This window comes from Coregonus clupeaformis, chromosome 10 (genome assembly GCF_020615455.1).
Source record: "Coregonus clupeaformis isolate EN_2021a chromosome 10, ASM2061545v1, whole genome shotgun sequence".
In the NCBI taxonomy this organism is placed as follows: Eukaryota; Metazoa; Chordata; class Actinopteri; order Salmoniformes; family Salmonidae; genus Coregonus; species Coregonus clupeaformis.
Genome location: NC_059201.1, coordinates 49,245,024 through 49,268,441, shown reverse-complemented (window position 1 = coordinate 49,268,441; position 23,418 = coordinate 49,245,024). Strand labels below are relative to the sequence as shown.

The window sequence follows — 23,418 nt, the reverse complement described above, 5'->3', positions numbered from 1 at the left end:
CCATCATTCCTTCAATTCTGACCAGTTTCCCAGTCCCTGCCAATGAAAAACATCCCCACAGCATGATGCTGCCACCACCATGCTTCACTGTGGGGATTGTGTTCTCAGGGTGATGAGAGGTGTTGGGTTTGCGCCAGACATAGCGTTTACCTTGATGGCCAAAAAGCTCAATTTTAGTCTCATCTGACCAGAGTACCTTCTTCCATATGTTTGGGGAGTCTCCCACATGCCTTTTGGCGAACACCAAACGTGTTTGCTTATTCTTTTTCTTTAAGCAATGGCTTTTTCTGGCCACTCTTCCGTAAAGCCCAGCTCTGTGAAGTGTACGGCTTAAAGTGGTCCTATGGACAGATACTCCAATCTCCGCTGTGGAGCTTTGCAGCTCCTTCAGGGTTATCTTTGGTGTCTTTGTTACCTCTCTGATTAATGCCCTCCTTACCTGGTCCGTGAGTTTTGGTGGGCAGCCCTCTCTTGGCAGGTTTGTTGTGGTGACATATTCTTTCAATTTTTTAATAATGGATTTAATGGTGCTAAGTGGGATGTTCAAAGTTTCAGATATTTTTTTATAACCCAACCCTGATCTATACTTCTCCACAAATTTGTCCCTGACCTGTTTGAAGAGCTCCTTGGTCTTCATGGTGCCGCTTGCTTGGTGGTGCCCCGTGCTTAGTGGTGCCACTTGCTTAGTGGTGTTGCAGACTCTGGGGCCTTTCAGAACAGGTGTATATATACTGAGATCATATGACACTTAGATTGCACACAGGTGGACTTTATTTAACTAATTATGTGACTTCTGAAGGTAATTGGTTGCACCAGATCTTATTTAGGGGCTTCATAGCAAAGGGGGTGAATACATATGCACACACCACTTTTCAGTTATTTATTTTTTAGATTTTTTTTGTGTATGTCCATTACTTGAAATCCAAATAAAAATCAATTTAAATTACAGGTTGTAATGCAACAAAGTAGGAAAAACGCCACGGGGGATGAATACTTTTGCAAGGCACTGTATGTGGGAACTCCTTCAAGACTGTTGGAAAAGCGTTCCTGGTGAAGCTGGTTGAGAGAATGCCAAGAGTGTGCAAAGATGTCATCCAGGCAAAGGGTGGCTACTTTGAACAATCGCAAATATAACATGTAACATATAACATGATTCCATATGTGTTATTTCATAGTTTTGATGTCTTCACTATCATTCAACAATGTAGAAAATAGTAAAAAATAAAGAAAAAGCCTTGAATGAGTAGGTGTGTCTAAACCTTTGATTGGTACTGTATATATATACACTAGGCCTATAGACCATGCCTACACTGCGTTGTTCTTGAGTAATCTGAGCTGAAAAACTTTGTAGGCTATTCCGTTAAAACAACTAGAGCCTATTGTAATCAAAATTCAAAACTTAATTGGCGCATTTCAAACTATCCTTTTGTGAGGCGCAGCCGGGAACTAGTTCCCAGTAGAAGTCTATTGAATAGTAGGAAATAACTAAATGTATTGAATTTATTAGAACATTGTTTTATTCGCTCAAGATGATGATAAGACAAAATGCATAAGTGATTCGTATTTTCCTTCAACTTTCTGAAGAGGCAACGGCGTGGGAATGCCCCTTTCTGTGTGTGCGCCTTTGTCTGCCACATGTAGCCGTTAGCGATGATGCTAATGACAACCATCTTCTGGTAGACGGAAAGGCTTTCCCAAAAACCTTCTCAATTTATGTTAACTTCAAAGTAGTCTATGCATATCTGACAGAATGATATCATGATTATTTGCATCAATCCAGTGGTGATTTTTTCAGCAAACTGCAATCACGTGTGCTACAGAAACACAGCTAAGCAAGCAAGGCTCTTGCTGGTGCACAGCTACATGAAAGTATCTAGATTTTACCCAGACCTCAAAAATTGTATCCTAATGTGGTTTAAGCATTGTTGCGGACTTAGAACCTCCAATTAGTTGTTTTTTCTATTAAAAAAAAAAGTGTAACTCTTGGCATTTCATTTTCACGCTGTACCGAAACTGAACCGAACCGTGATCCAAAAACCGCAACACGTACCGAACCGTGGGTTTGGTGAACCGTTACACCCCTACCCACAAGGTAGATGGGGCTTGCCCACGAACTTGGACGAGCTCTGACGGAACAACACACAGAGTAGCTAGCTAGCTAACTAACATTACAGCCAGAAGATTATCAGAGGGATTTTCAGTCTGAACTGATGGGTAGTTCAACCGACGCCAGATGAGAAGTGATGCGATAACGTTACCATCAATTTTTTTCCTTCAAAACAAAACGGAAGTCCTCCGATCAACCAACAACATCATCTCAAGAGAAGAGCATGATTAGAGGTAACCTACCCTAGCTAGCTAGCTAACTCTGAAAGCCATCAACTTAATCATATACAGTGAGGGAAAAAAGTATTTTATCCCCTGCTGATTTTGTACGTTTGCCCACTGACAAAGACATGATCAGTCTATAATTTTAATGGTAGGTTTATTTGAACAGTGAGAGACAGAATAACAACAAAAAAATCCAGAAAAACGCATGTCAAAAATGTTATAAATTGATTTTCATTTTAATGAGGGAAATAAGTATTTGACCCCTCTGCAAAACATGACTTAGTACTTGGTGGCAAAACCCTTGTTGGCAATCACAGAGGTCAGACGTTTCTTGTAGTTGGCCACCAGGTTTGCACACATCTCAGGAGGGATTTTGTTCCACTCCTCTTTGCAGATCTTCTCCAAGTCATTAAGGTTTCGAGGCTGACGTTTGGCAACTCGAACCTTCAGCTCCCTCCACATATTTTCTATGGGATTAAGGTCTGGAGACTGGCTAGGCCACTCCAGGACCTTAATGTGCTTCTTCATGAGCCACTCCTTTGTTGCCTTGGCCGTGTGTTTTGGGTCATTGTCATGCTGGAATACCCATCCACGACCCATTTTCAATGCCCTGGCTAAGGGAAGGAGGTTCTCACCCAAGATTTGACGGTACATGGCCCCGTCCATCGTCCCTTTGATGCAGTGAAGTTGTCCTGTCCCCTTAGCAGAAAAACACCCCCAAAGCATAATGTTTCCACCTCCATGTTTGACGGTGGGGATGGTGTTCTTGGGGTCATTGGCAGCATTCCTCCTCCTCCAAACACGGCGAGTTGAGTTGATGCCAAAGAGCTCGATTTTGGTCTCATCTGACCACAACACTTTCACCCAGTTCTCCTCTGAATCATTCAGATGTTCATTGGCAAACTTCAGATGGCCCTGTATATGTGCTTTCTTGAGCAGGGGACCTTGCGGGCGCTGCAGGATTTCAGTCCTTCACGGCGTAGTGTGTTACCAGTTGATTTCTTGGTGACTATGGTCCCAGCTGCCTTGAGATCATTGACAAGATCCTCCCGTGTAGTTCTGGGCTGATTCCTCACCGTTCTCATGATCATTGCAACTCCACGAGGTGAGATCTTGCATGGAGCCCCAGGCCGAGGGAGATTGACAGTTCTTTTGTGTTTCTTCCATTTGCGAACAATCGCACCAACTGTTGTCACCTTCTCACCAAGCTGCTTGGTGATGATCTTGTAGCCCATTCCAGCCTTGTGTAGGTCTACAATCTTGTCCCTGACATCCTTGGAGAGCTCTTTGGTCTTGGCCATGGTGGAGAGTTTGGAATCTGATTGATTGATTGCTTCTGTGGACAAGTGTCTTTTATACAGGTAACAAGCTGAGATTAGGAGCACTCCCTTTAAGAGTGTGCTCCTAATATCAGCTCGTTACCTGTATAAAAGACACCTGGGAGCCAGACATCTTTCTGATTGAGAGGGGGTCAAATACTTATTTCCCTCATTAAAATGCAAATCAATTTATAACATTTTTGACATGCGTTTTTCTGGATTTTGTTGTTGTTATTCTGTCTCTCACTGTTCAAATAAACCTACCATTAAAATTATAGACTGATAATGTCTTTGTCAGTGGGCAAACGTACAAAATCAGCAGGGGATCAAATACTTTTTTCCCTCACTGTATATTTTGGATACAGTGTCCATCAATTTAGCCTATGCTATGGTAGTCACTACTAGACTGGTAGTTGCCTTCAGCAGAGTAACGTAAACATGTTTGTTAGTTCTATCTTTTACTAACATTAGCTAGCTAGCTAATGTTAGCAAATGGCAGTAGCTGGTAGCCATGTATTCCACTAACTCTTGTCTGGAAAACATTCAGTTTCTAAAAATAGAATTGCCAGGTTATTGTTAGCTAACTCAATATCTGTTTGTGTGTTGGTAGCAATGATGCATTTGTAAATTGTCTATGGTTCATTGGTTGGTACTCAAGCAATCTTGCTGCCGAGTAACGCTAGCTAGCTGGCTAACAGCAAGCTGACAATATTTCTGTTGTGCTAAACTAGCCACTGCTATCCAACTAGAGAGCAAAAAAATTAGCGGGGTGGTTAAATTGTGTATTATGTATTTTGTTGTAGGTGTTACAGAATCTGATTCCACCAACATCTCCAGCTCTGAAGGTGTGGTGATGGTAAGTTGATCAGATCTTTACAAACTGATGACCAAGCTTGCTCAATGTACAGTAAGCTTGGCATAAACATGAATTTGGGTAGTGTTTGTATGCATTTGTTTGTGTTATGGGGTTCACAGGTGGTTAGAGGACCAGACAGAGTATGTTCCAGACCATGTTATCATGTTATTTAGTCTACCCTTTTTCTCTTTGTAAAATGCAGTGCCCTGTTGAAATATACCCAAAGTATATACACAAATTGGCTGCATGTTGGATCCACAGGCATGAGGGAGGCATCATTGTCTCCAAACAATACACTAGCCTTTCTCTAATCACTTAGGACCCATCTGTTGACACCTTTACCAACACAGGTGTGATGCCCTACATCCCTTCACCAACTGAGTCTAAATGTTGACACTACAACCATGTATTTTCAGGAGACGTGCACTACAAGAAAATCTTCTGCAAGGGGTCCAAACAGTGGATGGTTAAGAAGGTCTACGAACCCTGTACTCACTACTTCCGGCCGAGTCTTATCCAGCTGGCCGTAGACCGCAGACAAGACATTCGCTTCAAGCACAGTCTCATCTTCCCCAGCCCACCATGCCACCCAGCAAGTGAATTTCCAGTCACTGACATTCAGTTTTACAATACAGCCTTCTCACTCATTTTACCTGCAACGGTGTTGTAATTGGGTTGACTCTGCTCTACCACATCCAAACAGCCTAAGCTATCATGTCTAACCTCATCACACAGTCAAACGGACAGGCACACCTTAGTTTGATGTCACTCCATTACCCTGTCAAAACTAGAGTGAATCGCCTAGAAGCTTACTCTGGCAGTGAAAAATGTTGCATTGTTGCAGCGACACTAACTGATACAGTTTGTATATATAAATAATGCCTTTGTATTTCTAATTTTTGATTCATTTTTATATAGTGAAAGGTCTCACTTTGAACAACAACCGTTTTTTACAAACTGTAATAAAATGTTTTGATTCATTGTCTGATTCACATAACTAACTGTCTAATGCCATTTCCCTACTACGGATGGAACCACTACAGTACCAGAATCCTACAGAATCTTTTCTCCTTCATTCTATAGGTTGCATACTTCTATTTCTGCCTGGTTTGGCATAGTTTTCCTAGTAGAGAACCGGAATAAGAGAACTAAGCTGAACCAGGCAGAACTAGAAATATGCAACCTACAGCTGAAAATAATATACTGGTTTCTCGGTCCTGTTAATGTTGCCTGAGCACGCATAGTACCTGGCCCAGCTGGGCATCTCAGTCATTCATTCTTCACCTCACGTAGTAAGTCAACAAAGTTTTTTTTATTTTATTTTTATTTTTACATCCATTCAAATTATAATAGTTCCTCACAGTATTTGAAAAATCTTTCCAACACTCTCCCCCTCGATAATCAGCGTCTCTGATAAATAGGCTATGGACATATTGCGTGTATTTGGTTCTATTTTAATGATTGTCAATTTCATCATCATGCTATAGCATAGCGGTCCCCTTCATACTTTCTTTGACAATTCATTATCTTATAGCCTACTTTCGGAAAGCCTAAGGTAGGCCTAGGTTTTTTCATACATTTTAAGGAAATGAGAAATATTAGCTCTTGTGTCTGACATACAGTTCATTCGGAAAGTATTCAGACCCCTTCACTTTTTCCACATTTTGTTACGTTACAGCCTTATTCTAAAATTGATTAAATAAAACATTTCCCCTCATCAATCTACACACAATACCCGATAATGACAAAGCAAAAACTGGTTTTTAGACATTTTTGCTAATTTATAACAAATAAAAACCTAATGCCTTATTTACATAAGTATTCAGACCCTTTGCTATGACATTTACATTTTAGTCATTTAGCAGACGCTCTTATCCAGAGCGACTTACAGTTGCAGTGAATGCATACATGTTTTTTTTTTTTTCATACTGGCCCCCCATGGGAAACGAACCTACATCCCTGCCAGCCAAACCCTCCCCTACCTTGGACCAATTGTGCACCACCCATGGGTCTCCCGGTCACGGCCAGCTGCGACAGAGCCTGGACTCGAACCAGGATCTCTAGTGGCACAGCTAGCACTGCGATGCAGTGCCTTAGACCACTGCGCCACTCGGGAGACTCGAACTGGAGCTCAGATGCATCCTGTTTCCATTGATCATCCTTGAGATGTTTCTACAACTTGATTGGAGTCCACCTGTGGTAAATTCAATTGATTGGACATGAACTCCCGAGTGGCGCAGTGGTCTAAGGCACTGCATCGCAGTGCTAGCTGTGCCACTAGAGATCCTGGTTCGAATCCAGCGTCGTCTAGGGTAGGGGAGGGAAAGGCCTGCAGGGATGTAGCTCAGTTGGTAGAGCATGGTGTTTGCAATGCAAGGGTTGTGGGTTTGATTCCCATGTGGGGCCAGTATGAAATATTTAAAAATAATGTATGCACTAACTAACTGTAAGTTGCTCTGGATAAGAGCGTCTGCTAAATTACTAAAATGTAAATGTAATAATTTGGAAAGGCACGCACCTGTCTATTTGCATGTCAGAGCAAAAACCAAGCCATGAGGTCGAAGGAATTGTCCGTAGAGCTCCAAGACAGGATTGTGTCGAGGCACAGATCTGGGGAAGGGTACCAAAAAGTTTCAGCAGCATTGAAGGGCCCACGAACAGTGGCCCCCATCATTCTTAAATGGAAGAAGTTTGGAACTACCAAGACTCTTCCTAGAGCTGGCCGCCTGAGCAATCGGGAGAGAAGGGCCTTGGTCAGGAAGGTGACCAAGAACCCGATGGTCACTCTGACAGAGCTCCAGAATTCCTCTGTGGAGATGGGAGAACCTTCCAGAAGCCTTCCTATAGCCTATTTATCTTCAGGTGATTCTTAGCCATTGACACAGCTTCGCCTGAGATGGCTGCTGTTCATGGTCTTGTGGTTCTGAATGTGAGATTGTGGGGATTCCAATCATCAATGTCCGTGGTGCTGAATTGGAAACTCTACTATAACGCTATTTGCTTATTTGTTTACCTTTACCAGTTTTCACGTGATAATGTCACCACAGTAACCTGCTACTAATGATGTTAGTAGTGATGATCAATTATTCGTTTTCTATATAAACATATGGATTGGTAACCACTCTCTCCCCCTTACTCTCTTTCTCAGAGGCAAATTATGCCAGCAGCACCAGAGTCCCTTCCCCTGGTGACGTGCCAGCCCATTGGTCAGACCGCCCTGTGCCCCTCCTCTAGTCCCGCCCTCTATCCTGGCAGATCCATGCTGCTGGACACGCCCCACAGAGCCACTCCCACACCATGAGCGCCAACGGGCCCGCCTCTGCCCCGGCAGCCCCAGCTGCAACCCCAGTCGCCCCGCCGGTGCCCAGTCCGGTAGCTGTCCCTCCGGCTGCCCCGGTCCCGGTGCCGACCGTCCCGGTGGGCGCGTTGGCACAGAAGAAGCGGGCGCAGTACGCCAAAAGCAAGAAGCAGGGCAGCAACGCCAACACCAGGCCTGCCAGGGCCCTGTTCTGCCTCAAACTCAACAATCCCATACGAAGAGCCTGCATCAGCCTGGTAGAGTGGAAGTATCCTTCACAACAGACCAGAGTGTGTGTGTGTGTCTGGGGGGTCAGGGGAATGTTTGGCTGGATGTCGGTAATCTATACCTTGTACTTTAGTGTGTGTTGCAGTGTGTGATGTGTAGGTGAGTGCATGAGAAGAACCATCAGGGGCTCAGTTAAGGTCGATTCAGGGCCATCAGGCGAATTTCCGCCCATGCACCAATTCATGATTTCCGTTTGTCTGAACCGTACAGTTGGTTAAATGTTGAGTTGCACCTAGCCCATGCCTAGCTTTAGTTTAGCCATGTGCAGAGACTGTATCCCATCTCCATTACCCCTCACACTCCAGTACAACTAGACAAGAGACACACCTTCATGTTAATCTCACTGCAGAGTGTGACTCACGACCCAAAACAAGAGTATGAAAGTGAAACAGCAAGTCAACATTTACTTTTAATCAGTTCATTCTAGCGTAGGTAGCCTACTGTAGGGAAAGACAGATTATTTGACAGCTATAGCCAGCGATGCGGGAATCATTCTAGACTTTGTGTTTTTTCGGCGGTGCGTGCAAGAGAATAGTCAACTGGAGGTTAAAGAAATGAAAGAACAAAGTCATTTTTTGCTGCCTCCTAAGGCGCAGTGAAAGTCACCACGTCCTAAATCTTAAAATACTGGTGGGGCGAGGGTGACTCAGTGACACGACACAGCTGTGTGAGCCTCTGCTGGGACGCTGCTGCTCCAGAAGACACAGTCATCCGAACACTGTGATAACTCTGCAAATGATCTCATGTTATTTAGATGGGCCCTGAATTGCCAAGTTGCATTTTTAATGTCATTATGACTTTTTCTGACTCTCGCAACTTCCGATGTCTTTGGCTTGAACTCTGTCTGTGTTTGATGACTATTGTTTGAACAGGAAATAGTCAAATGTTGACATTGTGAATATATTCATGTGATCCACTGCTTTGATGATTTTCCCTTAACCTTGTCTTCCAGGCCATTTGATATCTTTATATTAATTGCTATTTTTGCCAACTGTATGGCCTTAGCTGTGTACATCCCCTTCCCTGAGGATGACTCCAACTCCACAAACCATGACCTGGTGAGTACATACATCAGCATTACTCCTGACTCCCCAAATTAACCCCATGACCTCCGAACCCCTTGCATTACCTTTGACCCCTATTGTGCTCTGGAGAGGTTTTTGGTGAAGTTACCCCTAGACCCTGATCTTGGGTCAGTTTTGCATTTCCCCCCCACTAATGGTTAAGGTTAGGATTGGGTGAGGGTAAGCTGATCCTAGATCTGTACCAAAGGGAAACTTCACCAGGAGCCTCTGCTGTTTTCACCTTGTACTGTGAATGACTCCTTGGGTTTGCTGCTGTGTGCTCTGGCAGTGACAGCGTTCATGGTACAGGTGCCTTGTTGTGTCATTGAAGTCTCTGTGGAGGTGCTGTAGGACAATGGGCACCCTCTGTTTTCAGGTTATTATGCTTGACCCTGCAGTGTTATTATGGTTGTGTATGGTTGACAGTGCTTGACTTGGACTGTAATAGGTGCCGGTACTCATGTTGTGTGCCAGTACTGTTTATATTTAGGTGCAGAAACTCCACAGTACTATTTAGTCAGTATTCAATAAGAGGTGCAGGAACTCAAGCAGTTGTCATGACTAGTGTTTAAAGGTACTATATGGGATATGTCTTGCTGTTCCATGGTAATACGTTATTAATGTGTATTACATGTAAATGTCTTGCTGTGCGTGGGTGTGTGTGTGTGTGCTAACTCCTGTTTGAAGATTATTCTTGTGGAACCACAGAGACTATGGGTCCAGGCATTGGCTGCATGGAGAATCATCTCCATGCTCTTTCCATTTGTACTTTGTCATGTCATATCGTTCCTGCAGTGCACCAGAATTTCATTCAGCTTTTATTTTTAGAAATCCTCATCTCTCTATGCTCCCCTGTGCATGTGAGTCTGACGGTGTGTCTGTGTAGACTGATGAATTATGGGTGATATAGTGTTCAAAGCAGGGCTTCTACAGCTGAGAGTGTGTGCATGCATAGTCCACTGGCGAGACAACAGACATTTGGATTCTTACATGAGCAGGATTTAGCTGGAGAGCTTCATTCATAAACAGCTCATTTGTCTCACTGCGGTGAGAGCAGGCAGCTGGGCTTTCTCTTAATGTTATGTCTGAGAGAGAGAGAGAGCAGACTGCTGGGCTTTCTCTTAATGTTATGTCTGATAGAGAGAGAGAGAGCAGACTGCTGGGCTTTCTCTTAATGTTATGTCTGAGAGAGAGAGAGAGAGAGCAGACTGCTGGGCTTTCTCTTAATGTTATGTCTGAGAGAGAGAGAGAGCAGACTGCTGGGCTTTCTCTTAATGTTATGTCTAGAGAGAGAGAGAGCAGACTGCTGGGCTTTCTCTTAATGTTATGTCTGAGAGAGAGAGAGAGCAGACTGCTGGGCTTTCTCTGAATGTTATGTCTGAGAGAGAGAGAGAGCAGACTGCTGGGCTTTCTCTTAATGTTATGTCTGAGAGAGAGAGAGAGCAGACTGCTGGGCTTTCTCTTAATGTTATGTCTGAGAGAGAGAGAGAGCAGACTGCTGGGCTTTCTCTTAATGTTATGTCTGAGAGAGAGAGAGCAGACTGCTGGGCTTTCTCTGCTGGGCGGCAGGTAGCTTAGTGGTTAAGAGTGTTGTGCCAGTAACCGAAAGGTCGCTGGTTCTAATCCCCGAGCCGACTAGGTGAAAAATCTGTCGATGTGCCCTTGAGCAAGGCACTTAACCCTAATTGCTCCTGTAAGTCGCTCTGGATAAGAGCGTCTGCTAAATGACCAATTATTATTATGTCTGAGAGAGAGAGAGCAGACTGCTGGGCTTTCTCTTAATGTTATGTCTGAGAGAGAGAGAGAGCAGACTGCTGGGCTTTCTCTGAATGTTATGTCTGAGAGAGAGAGGGGGAGAGGGAGAGAGAAACAGAGAGAGAAAGAGAGAGAGAGCAGGATGGCTGAGAGCGATAGAAAGCTAGATTCTGTCCTGTTTTGTAACCCTCAACTCACCTACTGCTTTAAAAGATGTATGGGGCTTATAGAAATCACATTTGATTGATTCTACACATACATGCATACACAGTGTTCCTGCCGTTGTGCTGCGGTTGTACGAAGACGTTCTACTGTAAGATACTAAGATGTGGTCTACTACTTGAGAGGAGAAGTGTGGTGTAATGCTTGCCAGTGTGACCTCCAGGAGGGTGACCCCAGGGTATTTGTTTGCACAGTGGTGCATAGGAGGAGGAAAGTAGGTCATCTGGGACAATACAGTCTGTGCTACAGTATTGTGTAATCTATGGGCTCGGTTGGTGTTCAACTACATGTTGTACAGTGGCACCAAAAGAGCATCTTCTTAGTGAGGGATTGCAATGTTCATAAATCAGGGTGAGTATCAGGGAAAAATGTGGTCCTGTATGGCTCGGTTGGTAGAGCATGGTGCCTTCAGCACCAGGGTTGTGGGTTCAATTCCTGCTGGGGCCACCCATATGAAATGTATGTAACAGTACTGTATGTAGCTTTGGAAAAATAGAGATGAAATGTAACAGGGGATCTGATTCTGTAGTTTTGGGGAATAAACCAGAGCCATATATAAAGTATGTGTGGCCCTGGAGTTAACAATGGTGTCATTTAAAGTCGACTCTATGGAATGTACGTTGTATATAGCCTAGGTACGTATTGCTACAGAACACCTTATGTTATGTTCATATGGTAGGATGATGATTCAACCTCAATAAAAGTCTCTAGAGAGAGTGGCTATGAATTCACTCCGCAGTAGCAGTGTTGCCATTAAACTGTGGGGAGGTGGTATGGATGTATGAGGGGGTTCATGTGAATGGGGATGTATCTAAATGGCAGCTAATGAGGAACGGCTGGGCTAGGCTGATTGACAGATCCACATTTTGCCCATTCGAATGTTTAATCGAAGAGTAACTGAGTGCCTCAATGCCTGTCTGCCTGCATTATATAGCAAGCCACGGCCACGTGACTCACTGTCTGTAGGAGCAAACAATTTTCGGGCACGAGCTGGTGTACCTAATAAACTGACCGCTGAGTGTGTGTTGCCATGTATTTGTGCCAAGCTTCAGTGAGTCTTAGTTTTTAGGTGACTTGTGCAGTTCTGCTCTTTCCAATGGCAGTAGGTATACTGTAGGAGGTTGATTTAGGGCTGGTGCACCAAATGTACTGTACTAACTACAATACACACACACAGAGGTCTCAGGAGGAGGAATGTGAGAGTGTAGAAACGCTGACTTGGTTGAATATGGCAGCCAGCAGGGGTCGAGGGCTGAGAACTCCAGAGCACAGCGCTGCCATCTCTCTCTCTCACACACACACACACGCACACACGCACGCACGCACGCACGCACGCACACACACACACACACACACACACACACACACACACACACACACACACACACACACACACACACACACACACACACACACACACACACACACACACACACACACACACACACACACACACACACACACACACACACACACACTACTGCACTGCAGGCCCATAGGTGAGCTGGCTGGCTAGGGCTGATGATGGGAGAACCATGATGGCAGGGGGATGGCACAGTGTCGGGGTGGATGGCCTGGCTGTCACAGAGGGCCAACCAGGCGAGTCCCCTGGCTCCTATCATCCTATCACGAGGCGCTAATGCCATGCAGATTAGATTCAGTGACAGACTCAGTGTAAACTGGGGGGAGGGAGAGAGAGAGAGAGGTACTGTTCAAACTCAGTATCTTATTTTGAGCTCAGCAAGCTGAGAGGAGGCTAAGGCTATGTCCCAATGCTGGCCCTCGAAGACAGAGCAACTAGTGGTAGGGATAAATATGTCTAAGGAATGGGACATCACTCGTGACTAGCGCACATCATCAGAAGCCGACAACAGAAACTACGCAATTCATTGACAACGAGCCTTGTTATTTTCACAATGGCTGTACTGGCGGCAGTAATAACTAACCTTATATTTTTCATGCAACAAATACGTACTTACCATACTACAGTTTTTTTTGATTGCTTAAGCACGATTTTCAAAACAGGGCCCGTGTTTTCAAAACACTACACACAATTAGCACAACCACACACCCAATTAGCAAAACACTACAGATCCTTTGCAAAATTAAACACTCTTGTAAAAACTATAAACTTCTTTTTAAAAACCACACTTTGTTACCATATGAAACACACACGTTTCACATTACTATACTCTGTTTGCACGAGTTACACTCTGCTGTGATAAACCTAAAACACTTTTAGCACTTCTACTTCCCTATGATTAGAGTAGGCTACTCTCAACAAAGTACAAATATAATGTAAATTCACCAAACACTACACAAGACCAATGTTGCAGACTGAAGAAACTCATTTATTTCTCAACACGCCCAAAATGTTGACATGGAGATTCATAATACTGTAACCAAACGTCACTTTACGTATTGTAAGTTCAAAAAAAATAAAAAAAATAACTAGACATTGTCTCTTCGCCTAGCTGGATCTGGCCAGAGAATTTCATCAACATCGAGGCAATGTTGTCATTAGCAAGACACCTTGGAAAGAAACGTCTTGAATGACGAATCCATCCTTGCATTGCTGCTACCTCCATCTGGTCACAGGCCTCCTCCATGGCTTGGATGAGGGGTACCTCAGCCTGGAGACGGAGATCATATACCTTCCACCGCCATGCCGAGAAAAACTCTTCTATAGGGTTGAGGAATGGAGAGTATGGTGGAAGATATAGGACGGTGAAATGTGGATGTTGCTGAAACCAGTTCTGAACCAGAGCAGAGCGGTGGAAAGACACATTGTCCCAGACAACAATGTATTGCATATGATCGATTTGATTTGCTGCTGTTATGTTGTGCAATTGGTCCAAGAATGTAAGTATGAGTGCTTTGTTGTAAGGGCCCATATGGGCATGGCGGTGGAGGACCCCATTCTGTGTAATGGCTGCACAGAGAGTTATATTTTACCCCACGTTGCCCTGGGACATTGACTATAGCCCTGTGGCCAATGATGTTTCTTCCCCTCCTTCGTGTTCTCGTCAGGTTGAACCCAGCCTCATCTACGTAAATGAACTCATGCTGGATCTCCTCTCCATCCATTCGTAAAACTCTCTGAAAAACAGTGTCAGGCAAAATTGTGTAGTTCAGTGTAGATCTAGTATACATATTACAGTACAGTAAAAGATTATGAGACAGTATGCAAGATCACACTGCTAAAGTGAATACATACCTCTGCATAATCATGCCGCAGTCGTTTCACCCTTTTCGAATTGCGCTCGAAAGGCACTCGATAAATTTGCTTCATTTGAATATGTTTTTTTTTAGGATGCGTGCCAGTGTTGATGTTGAGACCTGATGGATATCGTTGAAAATGGCGTGGTTATTGACAATGTTAGCTTGGAACTGCTTGAGTGTTATAGCATTGTTGGCCAAAACCATGTTTACTATCTCCCTCTCTTGCTGTTCTGTGAACATAGGGAGGCCTTCCCCTTTGTCGTCCCTGACCCTCAATCCTATGTAGAAAAAAAAACAGTATACAATAGTACAGTAATTTCACAGGAAAAGGTAACAGAAGTGCTGATAGTGCATATAATATAGTACTGTAAGCAGTTACTGAAACCGTGCAGATGTTTTTGATATGATGATATTTTTACAATACCTATTTTCCAGTCGAAATGTTCTCATCACACTTGCCACTGTATATCGGCTTAGATTTGGCTGTACTCGCAGTCCAGCCTCCCTCAGCGTCAGGCCGTGGTTGACAACGTGGTCAACCAGTGTTGCGCGGATCTCATTTGTCAGATTCGGTCCTCTTTGAGCACCTTCTTGTCTTATTCTTCCTCTTCCTCTTCCTCTTCCTCCCCTTCCTCCTCCTCCTCCTCCTCCTCGTTCTCCTCCTCGTCCTCCTCGTTCTCCTCGTCCTCCTCGTCCTCCTCGTTCTCCTCGTCCTCCTCGTCCTCCTCGTCCTCCTCGTTCTCCTCGTTCTCCTCGTCCTCCTCGTCCTCCTCCTCGTTCTCCTCGTCCTCCTCGTCCTCCTCGTCCTCCTCGTTCTCCTCGTTCTCCTCGTCCTCCTCCTCGTTCTCCTCGTCGTCCTCCTCCTCCTCCTCCTCCTCGTCTTACTCTTTCTCTGACTCTTTCCATTGTGCTTGAAGACCGATGAACTCACCTGCTGCTTTTTATAGTGCTTATACACCTGATTGGTGTGTCTACAATTAAGCAAACGAGTGTTTGCACACCTGATGACTGTGTTGAACCAATTGGTTGGACGGTGTGGTAATTTGACAGTCAGTGCTTTGGTATTGCAAGGACGTGACTTCATGATAGATTTATGTGTGTAATGTATGTTAAGTGTGTTTAGTGTTTTGCAAATCACTGTGTGTAGAGTTTTGCAACAAGTGTAAGGTTGACAATGTGCTTATAGTTGTGCAAATATGGGCTGATGTTTTGCTTCTTGAGTGTAAGGTTTTGCTAGTAGTGTACTACTTTTAATTTTAGTGTGTAAGCAATCCAAAAAAACTGTAATATTTATACCAAAGGTTTTATGGTCCATACAGAGATCTGCTACATACAGTGCCTTCAGAAAGTATTCATACCCCTTGACTTTTTCCACATTTTGTTGTGTTAAAGCCTGAATTTAAAATTAATTAAATGTAGATTTTTTTTTACACTGGCCTACACACAATACCCGATAATGTCAAAGTAGAATTATGTTTTTTGAAATGTTTACAAATTAATTAAAATGGAAAATCTGAAATGTCTTGAGTCGTTTGCTTAAAAAATAATAAATAAATAAATTGAGTCAGTAAGTATTCAATCCCTTTGTTATTGCAAGCCTAAATAAGTTCAGGAGTATGCATTTGCTTAAGAAGTCACATAATAATTTGCACGGACTCACTCTGTGCAAAAATTGTGTTTAACATGATTTTTAAATGTCTACCTCATCTCTGTACCCCACACATACAATTATCTGTAAGGTCCCTCAGTCGAGCAGTGAATTTCAAACACAGATTCAACCAAAAAGACCAGGGAGGTTTTGCAATGCCTTGCAAAGAAGGGCACCTATTGGTAGATGGGTAAAAAAAAAAGCAGATATTGAAAATCCCTTTGAGCATGGTGAAGTTATTAATTACACTTTGGATGGTGTATCAATACACCAAGTCACTACAAAGATACAGGCGTCCTTCCTAACTCAGTTGCCAGAGAGGAAGGAAACCGCTCAGGGATCTCACCATGAGGCCAATGGTGACTTTAAAATAGTTACAGAATTTAATGGCTGTCATAGGAGAAAACTGAGGATGATCAACAACTTTGTAGTTACTCCACATTACTAACCTAATTGACAGAGTGAAAAGAAGGAAGCCTGTACAGAATACATTTTTTTCCAAACCATTCATCCTATTTGCAACAACACACTAAAGTAATAGTGCAAACATCTGGCAAAGCAAATCACTTTTTGTCATGAATACAAAGTGTTATGTTTGGGGCAAATCAATACAACACTATATACCACTCTCCATATTTTGAAGTGTAGTGGTGGCTGCATCATGTTTTGGGTATGCTTGTAATCATTAAAGATGCAATAAGCAGAAATGGCTCCACCATTTGGTTGCTAAAACTGTAATAGTTCGCCTAATTTCAGTTTATGTGACAAAACAAGCAACTATAGTGTAGAGAATCATTGTACAATCTAAACCGCTGTGAAATATATTTTCCATAACCAAAAATATTGTTTCTTCAGCTGTTTGAAGCTGGTGTACAAAACCGAAAGTAAAAGACGCAAAAACTAAACTTAAGAACGTGAAGCATAGAAATCGCTCACATAGAATAGATCTACCGCTTCTTAGACTTGCTTTCAATGAGAATGACAGATCTACAGTGCATTCGGAAAGTATTCAGACCCATTCCTTTTTTCAAATTTTGTTACGTTACAGCCTTATTCTAAAATGGATTAAATACAACATTTTCCTCATCAATCTACACACAATACCCCATAATGACAAAGCGAAAACAGGTTTTTAGAAATGTTTGCAAATGTATAAAAAATCTAAACCAGAAATACCTTATTTACATAAGTATTCAGACCCTTTGCTATGAGACTCGAAATTGAGCTCAGGTGCATCCTGTTTCCATTGACCATCCTTGAGATGTTTCTACTACTTGATGGGAGTCCACCTGTGGTAAATTCAATTGATTGGACGGGATTTGGAAAGGCACACACCTTTCTAAATAAGGTCCCACAGTTGACAGTGCATGTCAGAGGAAAAACCAAGCCATGAGGTCGAAGGAATTGTCTGTAGAGCTCAGAGACAGGATTGTGTCAAGGCACAGATCTGTACCAAAACATTTCTGCAGCATTGAAGGTCCCCAAGAACACAATGGCATCCATCATTCTTAAATGGAAGAAGTTTGGAACCACCAAGACTCTTCCTAGAGCTGGCCGCCCGGCAAAACTGAGCAATCAGGGGAGAAGGGCTTTGGTCAGGGAGGTGACCAAGAACCCAATGGTCACTCTGACAGAGCTCTAGAGTTCTTCTGTGGAGATGGGAGAACCTTCCAGAAGGACAACCATCTCTGCAGCACTCCACCAATCAGGCCTTTATGGTAGAGTTGCCAGACGGAAGCCATTCCTCAGTAAAAGGCACATGACAGCCCACTTGGAATTTGCCAAAAGGCACCTAAAGACTCTCAGACCATGAGAAACAAGATTCTCTGATCTGATGAAACCAAGATTGAACTCTTTGGCCTGAATGCCAAGTGTCACATCTGGAGGAAACCTGGCACCATCCCTACGGTGAAGCATGGTGGTGGCAGCATCATGCTGTGGGGATGTTTTTCAGCGGCAGAGACTGGGAGACTAGTCAGGATCGAGGCAAAGATAAACAGAGCAAAGTACAGAGAGATCCTTAATGAAAACCTGTTCCAGAGCTCTCAGGACCTCAGACTGGGGTGAAGGTTCACTTTCCAACAAGACAATGACCCTAAGCACACAGCCAAGATAACACAGGAATGGCTTCTGGACAAGTCTCTGAATGTCCTTGAGTGGCCCAGCCAGAGCCCGGACTTAAACCTGATCTAACATCTCTGGAGAGACCTGAAAATAGCTGTGCAGCAACGCTCCCCATCCAACCTGACAGAGCTTGAGAGGATCTGCAGAGAAGAATTGGAGAAAGTCCCCAAATACAGGTGTGCCAAGCTTGTAGCGTCATACCCAAGAAGACTCGAGGCTGTAATCGCTGCCAAAGGTGCTTCAACAAAGTACTGAGTAAAGGGTCTGAATACTTATGTAAATGTATATTTAAGTTTTTATTTTTAATAAATTAGCAAAAAATTATATAAATCTATTTTTGCATTGTCATTATGGGGTATTGTGTGTAGATTGATGAGGAGAAAAAACAATTTAATCAATTTTAGAATAAGGCTGTAACCTAACAAAATGTGGAAAAAGTCAAGGGGTCTGAATACTTTCCGAAGGCACTGTATTCTACTCCAAATATCGCGATATCTGATATAATCGTTTTGTGCCGTCAATGACAAGATAATTACGGACTGCAATATTTTTTTGCATATTTAGGATATTATAGTCGCATTCTGATGAAATATCTTAGAATGGCGAAGAAAAAAGGCTTAGTTAATTCATTTAGATGTCCCATAGTGTCAGGTAACAGTATTGAACCCCTATTTCAGTATGTTGATGTCTTCATCTCAAAATTAGTGCCAGCATTGCCAGCCTTTTTAGGAGATACCAGGGATGTGCTTAAGATAATCAATAACTATAAATGTGACACCGAAAACATCTTGGTTACACTTGACATTCAGTCTCTCTGCACTAATATCCCGCAGGCCTACAAGCTCTCTAGCTATCTTGACGTTAGACCGAAGGGTATCTTACTTCCGTTTAACTTTATTCCGTCTCACTGAAAAAGCCCTCACATCAAATTACTTCCAATATGAGGGCAGTTGCTAACAGATTTGAGGTAATGGGAGCTGCATTCGCTCCTAACTATGCAAATGTATTTATGGGACACTGGGAGGAGACCTTCATTTATGATGTCCACAAAAACCCATATTTCCAGAATATCGCCCTTTAGAAAAGATACAAAGACGATATCCTACTCGTATGGAACGGTACTGACGCTCTCCTCTCAGAGTTAATTTCCTATATTAACTTTGACCCCAATCTCAAATTCACAGCAGAAGGAAGTCGAGCATTTTTGTACTTCTTGGATCTTATAATCCAAAACGAGTCTAAATTTTACATGACATTTTAGTCATTTAGCAGACGCTCTTATCCAGAGTTCATACATATTTTTTATTTTTTTATTTTTGTCTACTATGCATCTTCCACAAGCCTCAGAGTAGGAATACACGTTTACATGCAGACAGTAACCACCCGGTACACCTTAAGTGGAACATACCGTTCGGTCAATTTCTAAGACTGGAACATCCTCAAAAGCGATCCAAATCTACGTGAGTTCATAGCATTTGTTTTCGCCGTGAGCACAATCTAGCCGATTCCGTTATGCACAGCATGCAGCTACCCAAGAAGCAGGACACTTGGCTTCCAGGCCCGCCCAATGGCATTTACAAGTGTGGCCACTGTGTACATTGTGACGACAGGACCAATACTAAAGTGTTTTACCACCGAAAACAGGTAAAGAATCCAAAATCCAAAGCTTCATTAATTGTAGCCCCACAAATGTCATATACATGCTCAAATCCATCTGCGGGGCTATTAGGAACACCTTCCTAATATTGAGTTGCACCCCCTCCTTTTCCCCTCAGAACAGCCTCAATTCGTCGGGGCATGGACTCTACAAGGTGTCGAAAGTGTTCAACAGGGATGCTGGCCCATGTTGGCTCCAATGCTTCCCACAGTTGTGCCAAGTTGGTTGGATGTCCTTTGACACAGGAAACTGTTGAGCATGAAAAACCCAGCAGCGTTGCAGTTCTTGACACACTCAAACCGGTGCGCCTGCCACCTACTACCATACCTCGTTCAAAGGCACTTAAATATTTTGTCTTGCCCATTCACCCTCCGAATGGCACACAAACACAATCCATGTCTCAATTGTCTCAAAGCTTAAAAATAATTATTTAACCTGTCTCCTCCCCTTCATCTACACTGAAGTGGATTTAACAGGTGACATCAATAAGGGATCATAGCTTTCACATGGATTCACCTGGTCAGTCTATGTCATGGAAATAGCAGGTGTTCCTAATGTTTTGTACACTCAGTGTATATTGGTCAAACTAAACGATCATTGAAACTCTGCATCGCAGAACATAAGGCTGCTATCCGTAATAAAAACACGGACTATGCTATTGCGCGCCACTGCATAGAAGCCAACCACGTCTCACCTTCCTCCCTGCGCTTTGTAGGAAAGGGAAAGGGCATAGAACACGTCCAAATTTCACTAAGAGGAAGTGACCTCGCGCGTAAACTAAAACAAAGAGAGACATTCTGGCAGTACTCCTTAGACACTGTGGATCCTAAGGGGCTAAACAATTATTTTTCACTGTCCTCGTTTCTGTAATGTTCTTGCCTTGATTTTTGGGGTCTCTATGTCTCCGGTTTCACAGGCACCCAAATATCACCTATGTTTTACTTTATTGTGACATGGCCTATTGATTAACGAGACACATGATTTCTCTTATTTTACTATTATTTTGTGCTGTATTATTATTATTATTATTTTCTTACATTGTTGTGTCTCGATGGGCCACTAGGCTATACATAGGAGCTAAGTGCAATAGTCAGGTCACTCTGAGGAAGACTTCAGCTTGACATCGAAACGTCAGTCACCTGTTCTGATCCTGTACAATGGATTAAAGTGAGCTAAAATAAATACATCTCTGCCTTTTTTGTTGAGTGCTCCAACTCCTTTCTTCCTCAAATTAGTTCCTTTGGAAGTGTTTCTTTGGAAGTCCCTCTCTTCATTTTCAACATATTGATACAGCCTAATACTGCAGAGGTTTGATTTGAAAAGTTCAAATAGAGTATATTCTTGCACATGATGATACATCATATTGCACTTTACTATATAATGTCAAATGTCACGATATTTGATTTATTCATATATCGGCCCAACCCTATATTATATTCTTCCTCTTCCTCCTCTCATCTGTATCCTCTGCACTCCTCCTCTATAGCTCCTTCCTGATAACGTCCTTGACAAACAGTTTGGAATGATTGCTCTGAAATGATCACCCTGAAAGGCTCTAACACACACCTTAGTGAGGAACAGTCACACACTGTCTGAGAGAGAGTGTCCTCTCCGCACACCACTGTCTGTCTCTCCTCTCCACCCCCACCTGTCTAAGAAACAGGCAGACACCGGGTCCGTCCGTCTGTCCCCTCCTTCCGGTTTTAAGGTCATTTGTGACTGCTCTCTGTAAGACAGCGCTCCCGGCAGGCAGCTCCTCCTGCTGAAGGTAGCAGAGCGAAAAGTACCCTGGAACAATGACCTTTTCCCTGTGAATATGATTCATGCTTCAACCTTCATAGGGCACCATGCACACTGAAGAATCCTGGCTGCTATCATGTTAGTGTGTGTGTCTGTATCACTGTTGTTGGCCAATACTACTCATTTTAATTCACCTCACCCACCAGGATAAAGAGACACTGACGGTACAGTCGGTGCACAAATAGAGTCTGAAATGACAGCAGTTGAACCGAATGAGACTGAAATGACCATAGGTGAATTGTGAATTAGGGGGACCACAGATGGTACAGTACAGTAGCATCCATGAGGCAAACTGCTAGAGCAGAAACACATCCTGTGATCCCACGGCTTTGCCTTGTTAATATGTGTATACTCTCATTTACATGTACTATTTACTATCTGTTAGCCTCTCGTGTTTTTTTCACATGGCCGTGTGTCCTGTCAAAGGAGTGTGTGTGTCTGTGTCTGTGTGTCTGTGTTTCTGTTTTGTATGCTAGCTAATGTTAGCTAACAGTACGCTTTTACTTGTGAATGAAAACGACTTTCTGACTAAATTAGAAACGTATAATATCTGAAAATGTAGCTAGCTAGACTCTCTTACCAGTATACATGGATGAACGCTTTTCCCTCACTGTCACAGATGCCATGGTTGCCCTTAGTTTGAAGATGTAATCCGGAGACAGGTATTTTATACAAGAGCCTTCTGTGTTCTCTTTTCGACTCCCTCTGCCTATTTGCAATCAAACGCCATAATTTTCTCCATACTCTGCTTCCACCGGTCATTCCACTGATTTCAAAACTCGGTCAACTTCTTCCGTGACAACAACACTGTTGATTGCCGTTTGAGAAGACTGTACAATGTCTGGTTCAATTAAAATGTTTTTACCTAAATCAGGGATTTCCTCATCGTCTGATTAATTTTCAGAGTCAGAGAGAGTCAGCATGGCACGATCGTCCTCCAGAAAGTGGAGAGCAGTACAATAGCAACACTTTTGCAGTTCTTCGTGATATCTTTCAAAAAAGCCGTTGTAGAACGCATTACCTACACATACTGAGCAGCTCATGTTATAGACAGAAACAGGTTACATTGCAGACCAATCCGAACTCATCTCTCGGTATGTCCAGCCCATCCATTATCTCAGCCAATCATGGCTAGCGTGAAGGTTCCTGTCTTTTTCTGTGACTAAACCAACTAGGCTTGTAATTTAACCATTTTATTCGTATTTACAGATGGCATACAAGTTTGTTATTAAGGCACATGAAAGTTCACATGTTACAGAAGGCATTTCTGACAAAAAACGATTTTTTATAAACAAATTATGTTTACGTTCAAATATGCCTAGTTTCCTTAAATGAGTCACATATTAGCAACCCATGCTAGTTGTTACATCTTTATCTCCCCTCTTTCTACATTTCTAACTGATATTTTCATCTCTGTCTCATGACAACGCTCGCATGTGCGGTGTGCTTTTGACATTGTTTTCCCACTAATTGCATTGTGGAACAAACAGTCGTGTGTAACCTAACTTACTGCCGTGTGCGCACTGCTACGCTTATAATGTGAAGAAATAATAGTTTATCAACATAAGCTAAACGTTCTGATCTGTTGCATGAGCCTCTAGCTTTTACATTTTGGGAGGATGTAGCCTAGGCCTACTGGTTGTATGAATTTGGGATCTATTGTCCTACAACTGTCCCAGAGTCTGTTTGGAATAGGCTATTTCTTTCTTGCAAAGAACGACAAGCTGACCAATAGAATATGTAAACTTTGGCCTCTCGAGTGGCGCAGCGGTCTAAGGCACTGCATTGCAGTTGAGGCGTCATGACAGACCCGGGTTCGATCCCAGGCTGTGTT

General features: G+C 43.1%; 1 protein-coding gene across 6 annotated transcripts in view; it reads left to right on the top strand.

The window, feature by feature from the left end:
* Positions 1-23,418, top strand: part of LOC121575421 (voltage-dependent L-type calcium channel subunit alpha-1D) — a 133,253-nt gene that overhangs the window by 5,256 nt on the left and 104,579 nt on the right. For all 6 annotated transcript variants that reach the window (XM_041888535.2, XM_041888533.2, XM_041888534.2 and 3 more), the window contains exons 2-3: positions 7,655-8,072; positions 9,045-9,150. In XM_041888535.2, the coding sequence (XP_041744469.2) occupies positions 7,804-8,072; positions 9,045-9,150 (375 nt within the window). In that variant the 5' untranslated portion in view covers positions 7,655-7,803. The remainder of the gene's footprint in view (positions 1-7,654; positions 8,073-9,044; positions 9,151-23,418) is intronic.